The sequence below is a fragment of the Sciurus vulgaris genome (genome assembly GCF_902686455.1).
Source record: "Sciurus vulgaris genome assembly, chromosome: 17".
In the NCBI taxonomy this organism is placed as follows: domain Eukaryota; kingdom Metazoa; phylum Chordata; class Mammalia; order Rodentia; family Sciuridae; genus Sciurus; species Sciurus vulgaris.
This window is the reverse complement of record NC_136478.1, coordinates 44,335,882-44,349,210: the sequence shown is the minus strand read 5'-3', so window position 1 is coordinate 44,349,210 and position 13,329 is coordinate 44,335,882. Positions and strand designations below refer to the sequence as shown.

At 51.2% G+C, this 13,329-nt stretch overlaps 1 protein-coding gene across 2 annotated transcripts; it reads left to right on the top strand.

The window, feature by feature from the left end:
• The first annotated feature begins 821 nt into the window (after window positions 1-821).
• CLIP3 (CAP-Gly domain containing linker protein 3) lies at window positions 822-13,151 on the top strand. 2 transcript variants are annotated; one of them, XM_079119719.1, is made up of 14 exons: window positions 822-1,024; window positions 1,377-1,556; window positions 4,477-4,616; window positions 4,699-4,792; window positions 4,976-5,137; window positions 5,482-5,600; window positions 6,460-6,696; window positions 8,477-8,612; window positions 8,759-8,887; window positions 10,095-10,238; window positions 10,307-10,430; window positions 10,628-10,692; window positions 11,185-11,257; window positions 11,586-13,151. In XM_079119719.1, exons 2-14 carry the CDS (start codon window positions 1,391-1,393, stop codon window positions 11,638-11,640), a joined length of 1,644 nt encoding a protein of 547 aa, XP_078975845.1. In that variant the 5' UTR covers window positions 822-1,024; window positions 1,377-1,390; the 3' UTR covers window positions 11,641-13,151. The 2 variants fall into 2 exon arrangements, with proteins under 2 accessions (XP_078975845.1, XP_078975846.1); XM_079119720.1 differs by lacking the exon at window positions 822-1,024 and having other exon boundaries at window positions 1,360-1,556.
• Window positions 13,152-13,329: the final 178 nt, after the last annotated feature.

Here is a 13,329-nt window from a genome sequence, read left to right as displayed (position 1 = left end):
GTGGGGTGGGGGGAGCAGGGAGAACAGAGAGAAAGCTGCTGCCATTGCTGAGGTGGGAGAAGATGAAGGATGGACGAGGATAGGGACCTGCAGTTGGGTGATAAAATTCTGGCAGTATTTTGGAGATGGAGATACTGGGCCTGCCCAGTGTGAGGGGTGCAAGGCAGTCACCCAGGCTGGGGTGATTTGGGGCAGAACTGACAACAGTCAAACCAGATGTGAGGTTGAGCCAGGACCCTTGACTGGCTCCAGGAGGCCTTACTCCAAGAGATACAGGTTCTCAGAAGAGATCCATTGACAGATCTATCTTCTGGACACTGCTGTAGTCACATGGCCTTGACTGCACAGCCATGTAGCTCGGTGATTAAGAACCAGACCCGATGAACTGGCTGGTTTCGAATTTTAGCTCCATCACCCACTTGCTGTGTACTGATGGGCAAGCAACTTAAACTTTCTCGACCTGTATGATAAGGACAAAGACGGGGGTGATGTAAAAGCACCTCTGAGGCTCCCATAGGGGGTAAGCTTGGGGGTTGAGCTTCTGGAGAGAGGGAACAACCAACACCACAGCACAGAGACCACTGCCCTAACTGGCCTGGTTCTCAGACCTAGGAGAAAGCGCTGTCACGGCGCGGATGGATAAAAAGACCGTGTCGGCTTTCCCACTCTTCTTTTTTATTTTTCCCTGATCTCTGCTTTATCTCTCTCCTGTGTCGGTGCCTCAAATCCTTGTAGGTGGCAGTATCTTCCTCTTCGGGTGCTGGGGTCTAGCCCCTTCGCCTCGCTGTCTTCCGCGCCTTCATCCTTGCTAGCTGCCTCCCAGCATCTCCTCCCCCGCGCCTTACCACGGCGCATGCGCCGTCAGCGCCCCTCCCTCTCCACCCCCATCCCCGATCGGCGTCTGGGCCTCGTCCCCTTCTCTCTGTCTCCCTCTCTTCCCTTATCACGTCTCCGGGTACCGACACCCCATTACTCCCGTGGTCTCCTCAGTCTCAGCCTCGGTCTCCAACCCCGTCCACCAGAGGTAAGATGGGAAGAGGGGAGGCCCGCGAGAAGGGGAGGGGCGAAGCATCCTGCATCCCGAGATAAACAAACCCCGGGAGGGGGCGGCCGAGACTGAGGGGCTTGACGCGGGAGAAGAATGGGGGGCTGGGCCTGGGGAAGGTGGCAGGCGCTGGGCGCATAGCCTGGGCGCATATCCCGGGGCCGTCTGATGGCTAATGGAGCTCTATGGCTGTCCAAGATCCAGAGCTGGGGGCACCGGGACCACCCGGGGCCTTGGGCCCAGAACCTGTGGGGCACCCTTTCTAGCTGACCTCTGCCTGCAGGATTTGCCTGCAGGCCACCCCTAACTCTTGTACCCGCCCACCACCAAGGGCCATTTAGGACCATGACTAAGACAGATCCTGCTCCGATGGCCCCTCCACCCCGAGGAGAGGAGGAAGAAGAGGAGGAAGAGGATGAGCCCGTCCCAGAAGCCCCCAGCCCCACCCAGGAGCGCCGGCAGAAGCCTGTTGTGCACCCATCGGCACCTGCCCCTCTCCCCAAGGACTACGGTAACCACTATCCCCACCCTAGAATCTGGCATGAAGACTTGCATGGTCAGGGAGGGTGGGCTGAAGTCTGCTGGTGGTGATGGTGGGGGGATCCTGAGGTGGTCCAGAGCCCTTGGACCTCCTCCCTTAATTTATTCAGCCATTGGAATATGGAGTTGAAATAATCCTAATCTTTGGTTCATGACACATAATTCAATCATATAGTCATTCAACAAACATGTCTTAGAAGCTGCTGTGGATCTGGCTCTATCTATGCTAGTATCTAGGGCCATAGCATAGAGCAAGACAAGCTTCGTTTGCTCTGAGAGAACTCACAGGTCTCAATGACAATCACAAATAAGTATTAAAAATATAGATATGTGATTTCAAAGCATGATAATCATGTTTACCAAGAACAGGATGCTGCAAGAGATTTTAAAAACATGGTTTCCCTTGGGAGGTAATATTGGGGTAGTACTGAGGGAAAGTTGAGGTTAACCAAAAGGTCAGGAAAAGAGGGTCCAAAGAGAGATAACTTCAGGAGTAAAGAATCTGAGGTAGGAGGGTGTGAGGTGGGAACTGGGAGTGGCCTGTTGGAGAAACTGAAAGTATCTAATTGTCTATTGAACCATATTTATTGCTTGCTACTCTTCTGTAATGAGCTCTATACTGGGTGATGGGGAATTAATGAAGAACAATCAAGCCATGGTCCCCACTCTCAGGAGAGACTAAACAAATGAACAGATAAATCAGATGAGTTCAGACTGGAATGAATGCTATAAGAGAAATAAAAGGTAAAGTTACAATAGACAAGTGCTAGGGGACCTCTTGCTTGAAACCAAATAGGGTAGGTCTTTCTGATGAGGTGACATTTAGGCTGACACCCAAAGCATAAGGAATCAACCATAGGAGAGCTGGAGAGAGTTCCTGGCAGAGACCAATGAGTGCAAAGGCCCTGAGGCAGAACTGAGCTTGGAACAGAAAGATCATAGAGCTGCATGTAGGGAGTGATCAGAGTTGAGGTGAGAGGTTGGCATGGGCAAGATATGGAAGGGCCTTGAAAGACTGTGGATATATTCCAAGTGTGACTGGCACACATACTAAGAGAGCTCTGTGTGTGTGTGCGTGTGTGTGTGTGTGTGTATGCGTGCGTGCATGTACAGAGTGCCTAAAAGCAAAGAAGAGGCAGGTTTGATTTATAATTTTAAAAGCTCCCTCTGGCTTCTGGTAGAGAGGTGGAGTGCAGCCAGAGTTGGATATAGGAGAGAGGTTTTAGAAGATGCTGACTGGGAATCCCTAGCAGCTGTGAGGTTCCACTAGGCACTAGGTTCACAGAGTTGGCATCACCAGGATAGGGCAGGAGAGATGGGATCTATGGGCGCATCACCCACTATTGGTGGATTAGAGAGACAAGTACCTTTAGGTCTGGCAGAAAAATAGGAAAGTTTTCTGAGGACTTGAGTTATAGGGGAAACTGGAAAATTCTCTTTGGAAATGCAACTGGATGTGGCTGGGGCCTGTGGTCCAGTGGGAAGTGAGAGGGTCTAAGCTGGGCCCTCCAGAGAATCCTTGTAGAAAAGGGAGGGTTTGGTCACAAAAATGCAAAGGAATCTGTAAATATGGTCCAAGCCAGAGAGAAAGCTAAGGTGAACTCCAAGGGGAAACTGTATCTGTTTGTTGTTAATTCAGCAGAGATGTTGAGTAGCCACCGCATGCCGGCTGCTGTGCCCAGCTGTGGGGATAAGGGAGTGGCAAGGCAGAACAGAAATAGTGCTTGTATCCCAGTGAGGGCAACAAGTAAGAAAGGAAGAGAAAGGAAAAAAGAGGAAAGAGGGGAGGAGAAGGAGGGAGAAAAGAAGAGAGGAAGGAGTAAACACATTGTGTTGAGTAGCAATATGTGCTATGGTAAGAAAATTAAAATAGGAGCTGGAGAAGGGCAGGGTTGCTGATTTAGATGGAACACTCTGGGGGGCGCTCTGAGGAGATCTGAGGGAAGACTGTCCAGGTGGGAAAATAGCAAGTGCAAGGAGACAGGAATTTTCCTGGCACATCAGAGGGACAGAAGGCAGCCAATGTGGCTGGAGGGGAAAGAGGGAGAGGGCAGAGGAAGAGTGGCCAGATTGTGCAGGGCCTTGTGTGCCAGCAGGAGGACTTTGGTCTGTACTCAGAGTAGGATGGGAGCCAGGGAAGGGTTCTGAGCCAGGGAGGGCGGCAGTGTGAATGGGCTTTGTAAAGGAGCACAGGGGCTGATTCCTGAGACACCTTCCACGCAGCGCGTCCGCATCGGCTGTGCTGATCTGATCACTCGCTTACTCATTCATTCAGCACACACAGCTCCTGCCACTGTATGAGGTCCCTGCTGGGTGCTGACGTGGCCACAGAGCAACACTCGTCAGAGTCTAATGCAGGGAACGAGATGTCCCTCTGGCCACCATGCTGGCTGGCCACAGATTGGATCCTGCTCACTTACAGATACATTTTATATGGACTACACAATATTTGAAAAATCTGAGAATTTTCTTAAAAACCAGGACTTTTGACTTCCTGAGATAGATTTTAAAATTCTGACCATTTGTCCAAACTGTGACCATAGTCTGACAGCACCACAGGGTCCTTAAGCAGTAGTAGTGTCCTTCAGCTTGTAGACCAGAAGGTGCTACACTGGGGTTTGCTGCCCTACGAAAAACGCTTGATTTTTCAATTTTTCAAGACACATTATGCATCCAGATTTTTGTGTGAAACCTCCTGATCTTGGAACCTCATGTTGGCCACACAGAAAATGCCTGTGGGTTGAGAGTGGCTAGTGTGCCACCAGTTTGAGACCCTGCATTAGAGGCTCTTAAAAGCAAAGACTGAGCTCCCCTGCCTGGGGTGCTGTGGGGGGACAGGGGAGAGAGGGTCCAGCTTGCCTGGAGTGACCTCGGACCTCTCTCCACCCCAGCCTTCACCTTTTTTGATCCCAATGACCCTGCGTGCCAGGAGATTCTGTTTGACCCTCAGACCACCATCCCGGAGTTGTTTGCCATCGTGCGTCAGTGGGTGCCCCAAGTCCAGCACAAGATAGATGTCATCGGTAATGAGGTAGGAACACAGGGGAAGCCAGGGAGGGAAGGGGTGTGTCCCTTGCATGTTTGGGTACCCATCTGTTCCCTGGTACTCCCAGATTCTGCGCCGAGGCTGCCACGTGAATGATCGTGATGGGCTGACCGATATGACGCTGCTCCATTATGCGTGCAAGGCTGGGGCCCATGGAGTCGGTGAGGGCCCGAACCCCCAAGCCCTGAGCCCCAAAGCCTAAGTCTCTAGCCCTGAGACCCTCAAAACCTCCCAGAACAAGGCCCTAATGCCCCAAGGTGCTGTCCATGAGGCCCCAGGCTTTCCCCATGCGCTGGGTGCATGCTCTTTGGAGGACTTCCAAGCTGACCCTTGCTGTCGTGCAGGGGACCCTGCGGCGGCCGTGCGTCTCTCGCAGCAGCTGCTGGCGCTAGGCGCCGATGTTACCCTGCGCAGTCGCTGGACCAATATGAACGCGCTTCACTATGCAGCCTATTTTGACGTGCCCGACCTTGTACGGGTGCTGCTGAAGGGCGCACGGCCACGAGGTAAGAGGAGGGACCTAGCTGGGATGGGAAGCGGGAGGGCATCTTGAGGACCTGGGTTAGAGAGGTGGTGACCCGGGGTGAGAGGGACCTGGAGTGATGGGGCAGAACTGAGGCCAGGCTGGGAGCGGGAGCGGACCAGGATCCCGGGAGGTAGCGGGAAGCTGGAGGTGGAAGCCTGCGCCGTGCCCTCAGTGGGCCACACCCCCAGGGAGGGGCGGGGCTCTGGCAGATGCTGAGGCGGAGACAGAGAGGCCAGGGGCGGGATAAGAAAGGAACCCAGAGGTAAGAGGAGGGCTGGGTTCCCACCAAGTTCACCCAGAACCCTCCTCTCGCCCACTTCCCAGTAGTGAACTCCACGTGCAGTGACTTCAACCACGGCTCAGCCCTGCACATCGCTGCCTCCAACCTGTGCCTGGGCGCGGCCAAATGTTTGCTGGAGCATGGCGCCAACCCAGCGCTGAGGGTACTGCCACTCTGGCCCAGCCCTATTATCCTTTTCCCTGCTCCCTCCATCTACTACCCTCCAACAGACCACGGCAGAGGATGAGAACCACTTGTATTTCTCTACTCCTAAGATACTATAAAAACAATTTGTACATTCAACGAATGAAATGATAGCTGATAATAGGGTTCATTATATGTCAGGTGAAATGTTACAAGCCCTGTTTTACAATGGGGAGACTGAGGCAGAGAGATTAAAGGATTTTCTCAGGGTCACTCAGCAAGGATGTCTTTTCTTTCAATTCTGACTGACCCTGTGGTTGTATAGACAGCATTTGAGATCATGAGGAAAGTAAGAGTTAAGCCTTCGGTGAATGAGAGGCTTGGGCCTCTCATAAGCCCTCAGTATGATCTTTAATTCCCTTCTGTTATCAATCCCAATACCTCTGGCATCCTGGGGGTTCATGGCCTGTGCCCCTGTGCCCCTGTTTTCTCCTCATTCCCCATTGCCTCAGTTTGATATCTGAGCCTATAGCACAGGAGCCCCTTCTCAGTGTTCATATACACCCACCTCCCAAGGCCCTGTTACAGGGTTAGGGTCCCTAAAGGCATAACCTCCCCAAGGGCATGACCTACAGTACCACCCCCATTCTCTGTTGGCTCCATCCCCAGTGCTACAGGGCATTACTTGACACATCCCCAGCTCAGGACCACAGGGGTGGACTTCCCTGGGGTCTGCACCTGAATGCCCCACCCCTTCTTATTCCCATGGCCCAGGGCATGCTGTAGTCCCATCCCAGCTCCACGTAGACTGGTAGCCTCCATGGGGGTGTGGCCTGTACCCCTGAGCCCCTGTCCCCTCTCTTCCTATTTGCCCACAGAATCGGAAGGGACAGGTGCCAGCTGAGGTGGTCCCAGACCCTATGGACATGTCCCTGGACAAGGCAGAGGCAGCACTGGTGGCCAAGGAGCTGCGGACGCTGCTGGAAGAGGCTGTACCACTATCTTGCGCCCTCCCTAAGGTCACACTACCCAACTATGACAATGTCCCAGGCAATCTCATGCTCAGCGCACTGGGCCTGCGCCTAGGAGACCGTGTGCTGCTGGATGGTCAGAAGGTCAGAGATGGATGTGGGCGGGGGTAGTTCCCTCATCCCTCAGAGCTGGGTCTTTGGGCTGCGAACAGACTGTCCCCTTTGTCTGCCCGCCTCTCAGTCATTCACACAGTTCTTTATTCCATCTAACAATTGTTCTGTCAGTGCTTCCTTTGTGCCTCACTCTGTGCTGAGCTGATGGCTTAAAAGAAGAAAGAGACTCATATGCAAACAATGACAGCCCAGAGCAGTCGTGGTTGAAATAAGCAGAGTGATCAGCACAGCTCTGTGCATCTGTGGCTCTCCTGGGGTCTTACGGTCCCTAGTCAGCTCCCCTATCTACTCTTAGAGTGGAAAGGACTTTGACTAGGACAGTAGAAGCCAGAGTGCTCAGGGGTGTGATGGGGGATGCACCCAACTTGAAGCTGAAGAGGAGAGGAGAAGAGGGTTTCAGGTGGAGGGAGTAGATGCAAAGTGCCGGAGGGCAAAGAGAATCTTCATCTGGGCAGTCCAACTCTCGTTCATTTGGCTTGTGTCGCTCAGACTCCATGCTGAGCCCAATCTGTCCCTAAGGATAGAACGCTGCCTTCGACCCAACTCTGCTCTCATGGAGTACCACTGCCAGTGAAGAGTCAGCCAGTCAGTAAAGTCCAACTATGGTTAAAACCATTTTTGGAAGCAGAAAGGATCGTGAAAACCATTAGATAGACGGATTTAAATTGTCTGGCAGGAAGCAGGAGTGATTTTAACTGGGCTGATCTAAGAAGGCTTCTTTGAGTGGGTGATGTCCAAGCAGATATGGGAAGGAGTTCCCCTCACAAAGATAAGGCAACAGCGAGTATGAAGACCCTATGGTGCAGAAAGGCAGTGTGACTGGGGAGAAGTTGGCAGAGAAAGGCTGGATCACAAGTTCTGCAGGCCACTGAAACTTCTCTGTGTGAGGCTCAAATGAATTAAAACCTGGTGTATACTAAGTACTCTTTGTGTGCCAGGCACTGTTCTAGTCCCCATGTCAACCTCCAAAATCAACACTATTAATTACTATTTTGTAATTAATTAATGGCACTAGGGACTGAACCCAGGGGCTCACACATTCTAGTCAAGTACTCTACCACTGAGCTACACCTCCAGTCCAGGTTAGTTCATTTTATAGATAAGGAACTGAGGGCTGGGTTCTATCCCCAGTACCATTAAAAGAAGAAGAAAAAGAAAAGCAACTGGAAGTACTCACGCAATGCTATTAACCACACTCACTGAGGACTCTCTGCAGCTAAGCGTCTTTACAGGTATTATAAATATGTGTCCATCAGATCTAGGCATGGTGGTGCACACCTGTAATCCCAGAGACTAGTAAGGTTTCAGGAGGAGCACAAGCTCCTGGCCAGTTTCAGCAACTTAGCAAGACCATGTCTCAAAATTTAAAAGATTAAAAGGACTAGGGATGTAGCTCAGTGGTAAAGTGCCTTTGGGTTCAATCCTAGTACATGCAGGCATACATGCATACATAAATTTGGCTAGTATGACTGAGGAAATAAATTTTTAAATTTATTAAAATTTTCATACTTGGCTAGCAGTTATTTACTGTATTGGACAGCATAATGTTACAAGTTGGTGTGAGTTCTATTCCCATTTTGCAGATAGGGAAATCGAAGCACAGAGAAGTCAGATAGCCAGTAAATGGTGATGTTGAAGCTGAAGCTTGAGCCCAGCATTCCTGCGTACACCCCCTGCCCCACCACCTGTGTGCTAGTGGTCCTTCCTCCGTAGGGCCCTTCCCAAGCCATACTCTCCCTTGTCTCCTCAGACGGGCACGCTGCGGTTCTGTGGGACCACGGAGTTTGCCAGCGGCCAGTGGGTCGGCGTGGAGCTGGATGAACCCGAGGGCAAGAATGATGGCAGTGTTGGGGGAGTCCGGTACTTCATCTGCCCTCCCAAGCAGGGTCAGTCTCACCTGGAGCCCAGGAGAGTGGGGATGGGGGTCCATTCAGTAGTTCTAATGCTAGAGTCTGGGTAACGCGTGTGCAAGATGAGGACATGGCCAAGGGAGAGGCTTGGACAACCCCCAACCTAGTCTCTGTTCCACCAGGTCTTTTTGCCTCTGTGTCCAAGATCTCCAAAGCAGTAGATGCACCCCCCTCATCTGTCACCTCCACGCCCCGGACTCCCCGGATGGACTTCTCTCGTGTTACTGGCAAAGGCCGAAGGGAACACAAAGGTCAGAGGGGGAGCACTAGGGGTGGGAAGAGCCAGTCATGGGGACATTCTCTGGATAGCTTAGTTTCTATGACTCGGTTTCTCCTCAGGCCCAAACTCTAGTTTTAGAGGATAAGCTCTGAGCTCCTGGCTTTTCTAACTCAGTTTTATCTTGGCTCCTTTCTGGCCCCACCCGTTTCTTGAAAGAACTTGTGGGTCTCCTGCCTTCTACTTAGTTTCCCCTCAAGCCCAAAGTCTTCCCCATTTTGGGGGAAGGTTATTTCTGGGAGTTCTTGTTCCAGGGGTTCCTGGCTTTTATGATTTGATTTACTTATTCTCAGACCCAAATCCCCTTTCATTTTATTTTACAATTGATTGATGGATTGATTTTTTTTTTTTTTTTTTTTTTTTTTTTTGGGTGGCGCTGGGGATTGAACCCAGGGCCTTGTGCTTGCAAGGCAAGCACTCTACCAACTGAGCTATCTCCCCAGCCCACAATTGATTTACTTTTGAGGGAGGGTCCTGCTACATTGCCCAGGCTGGTCTTGAATTTCTGTCCTAGCCTCTTGAATGCTGGGACCACATGTAGAAACTATTGTGTCCAGCTCCCCTTCTTTTAATTTTATTGCTTTATTTATTTACTTACTTACTGAGGATCAAACCCAGGGTCTCACACAAGCTAGACAAGTGCTATACCACTGAGCTGCATTCCCAGTCCTTTTAAAAATTCAAGACAGGGTCTCACTAAATTGCCCAAGTTGGCTTTGAACTTGGAATCCTCCTGAGTAGCTAGGATTACAGGCATGTGTCACCACGCCTGTAAATACTTTTTTATTTCTTATGGTGCCGGGGATTTTACCCAGCGCATTCTACCACTGAGCCACAACCCAGCATTGTAAAAAGGACAGTTTCTAGGTTCATGACTTCTGCCTCAGTTTTTCCTTTGGCTTATATATCCTCAGCTCTGAGAAAAGACTTAAGGGTTCTGTAGGTTCTGTGGCTCAGTTTCCACTCAAGTCTAAAGGCCCCCTCTCTTCTAGTTCTTTGGCATCTGGGATTCAGTTTCCCTTCAAACCCAAATACCATCCCCTGTCCTAATCCTGGGGAAGACTCTGGAGTTCCTGTGATTGGAGCCAAGATAGAATTTTTATCTTGAGACTTTCCTGGTGACATGGGGTCCCCAAAGCTGGCATCTGAGGCCTGACTTACCCCTTACCATCTCCTCCCAGGCAAGAAGAAGTCTCCATCATCCCCATCTATGGGCAGCCTGCAGCAGCGTGAGGGGGCCAAGGCTGAAGTCGGAGACCAAGTCCTCGTGGCAGGCCAGAAGCAGGGGATTGTGCGCTTTTATGGGAAGACAGACTTTGCTCCAGGTAAGGATAGGGATTCTGGGCTGGGGGATGGGCAGGCACTGGGGCATCCTGACACCCTTCTACTATAGGTTACTGGTATGGCATTGAGCTGGACCAGCCCACAGGCAAGCATGATGGCTCTGTCTTTGGTGTCCGGTACTTCACCTGCCCCCCACGGCATGGAGTCTTTGCACCAGCATCCCGCATTCAGAGGTGAGCCCAAACTCTGACCCCCAATCCAGGGGGCCACTCACAGCCTTGATTTACCCTTAGATGATCTCTTCCTCTTGGACCAGCAGGACAGTGTAGTTACCACCCATACCCTAACCCTTTCCTCTAGGCCTTTTGGGGCTCACCTCCCAGGCAGACCCTGGCCTCTTGTGACTCTGATTTCTTCTGTGTCTTCCCAGGATTGGTGGATCTGCCGATCCCCCTGGGGACAGTGTTGGAGCCAAAAAAGTACATCAAGTAACAAGTGAGTTGGGGGCTGGAACATGGGGAGGGATGTGGGTCTGGGAATGGCAGAGGGTGATGGGTTTTCAGGTATATGCTGGTGACAAAGTCTCTGATATTTATTTGTGGGCACAGCCCAGGAAAATGTTGAGACGGGTGCTATAGGGTATGAAGAGGTTAACGACAAGGCTTGGAGGGCTGGGGTTATAACTCAGATGTAAAGCACTTGCTTAGCATATGCAACACCCTGGTTCAATCCCCAGCACCAAAACAACAAAAAACCCAAACCCAAAAAATGAGGCTATGAGCAGGCATCAGGAATGTAGGTTGAGTAGGTCTTAACATGGGTAGGTAATTGGGGGGACTCGGAAGGTCCAGATGGGGATTGGAAATGTAGAATCTAGATAGAATCCATAGGTCCTGGGGACATGGATAGATATTAGTGACAAGGATTCTGGGTGGGTATTGAGTACACAGGTGAGTTATCTTCCCCTCACCCTACTCTCCTTTCCAGTGACACAGCCCAAACGCACCTTCACGACAGTCCGAACTCCAAAGGACATTGCATCAGAGAACTCTATCTCCAGGTTTGTGGCCAGCCCTGTTCCCTTTCCTGTGGACTGTTAGGGAGAGGCATTCACAAGGCTGTTGAGTACTAGGGTCTGGGCTTTAGTTGGGGATTGAAATAGAAGCTAGGAAAAGTTGTAGCTAGTAAGCACACCCAGAAACAGTCTTTAGGGTATAGGGCTTGGCACTCTGGCACTAACTTTTGTTGACAACTCTTAGTGGGCAGGTTAAGGAAGCAGAACACCCTCCACTGCACACAAGCCAGAGGTAGATCCCAAACACTGGGGGAGAGCTGGGGGTTGTTCCTGCATCATGCATCATGGTGTGACCAGGTTCTCCTCCTTTTAGGTTGCTTTTCTGCTGCTGGTTTCCGTGGATGCTGAGGGCAGAGATGCAGTCTTAGAGACCCTGGATACCTGAAAAGACAAAGAAGTCCCTTTTAGCATCTCCTGACACAAGGAGCCCCCAGTCACCCTGAGATAGAGACTCCCAGTAACACATCCAGAATAGAGACCCCCATTAGCCAGCCCTCAATCACTGAGGTCCCATTATTAACAGATTCCCCATGATAACCCCCTCCCCAAATACAGACCCCATATCACCCATAAAGAGATTCCCTAAGTAGCATCTTCAGGCTAGTCCCTTCCCTATCCCCAGCCCCTCAGAGCAGAATCCTAATTAACAGATTTCTGCATCACCCCCAAATGATGGTGAACCTTTCACATAATGTTCCACAGCAGGACATTCTGAGTCACTCATCAGTGGATCAGAAACTCCCCCATTAACAAAGACTCTCCCTGACTCTCCTTGAAATAAACATAGGTCACACCTCCAGAGTAATATACCATGTCACTATTCCCATTTAACATCAGTTCCCTCAAGATTCTGTGATCCTATGGTCACCCCAAAGCCCTTACATTCCATCCCCCTTTCAGACTCTCCATTAACAAAGACCCTTGTTCTTTCCTCTTGAGAAAAGACTCACTTTAACTAGCCCACTGTCACCCCCAATTTATAGACACCAAAACAGTCCTGGAAGTGCTAATTACAGGACCCCCAAGTCTTCCTACCCTCTGCACCCTCAAGAAACCCCCAGTGCCTTGTATGAAGCCCACCCCACATGGCCCCCAGCCTCTGTGCTGGTCAGGCTCCCAGAAAATTCTCTATTTTTTAAGTAATGACTTCCCCCTTTGGGGGACCCCAAAATTTGGAGACCCCATTCTGGACTCTGGGGATCCCACACCCCAGAGTATATATGTCCCAAACTCTCCTGTGCCCCCAAGTCCTATACCCCCTAGAATATCCCAAGTTTCTAACTCCCAGGACCCCCAAATCATGGAATCCCCAAATCCCCAGGGAATCCCAAATTTAAAAATCTAATCACAAACCCCCAGAAAACCCAATTATGAGATCCTTGTGCCTAGGACAGAGGAGATTCAGTCAGGATAGGCATTCCAGGCTCTCAGGGCATTCAAGCCCTGTTCGTAGGCACCAGGAGACCCCCCAACCAGGAATTCCCATCCTGGAAACTGCAGGACTCAGTGCCCTGAGTTCAAGGATCTCAAGTAACCCAAATTCAAGAGCCCGCCCTAAGGGAACCCCCAAATCCCAAAGCCTCTGTTTAGAATACGTGGAGGACCCAAGGCCCTGAGAGAACCCCAAGTCTTGGAGCCCCCATTTCAATCTATCTTCTGGTCACAGGTCCAAGACACCAAATCTGAGTTACTGGCCCCAAAGGACCTCAAAGCCCTTGGGCCAGGTCAACAGCCTGAGGGAGAACCTGAAGGCCCCGCGGGTCCAGGGCAGACCTGGGGCCCTGACCACCAAGGACAGCTCACGACTGCCCCTTCTTCACTGCATGTCCCCAAACTCAGCATGACCCCTGTCCTCTTCAATAAAGACGTTTCTACAGCCTGTGTGTGTCAGGTCATTGGGGGTTACGGCCTCTGGCTACTTGTTGGGGGAGCACGGAGAAGGCGGCTTCCCTTCAATCGCGCCTCCCCGCGGCCTGGTTGCAGGATGGCCTGGCCTACGAAAAGTCCACCTAACAGTCCTCATCATTTTCCTGCGGCCACTGTGGCGGTTTCTCCCA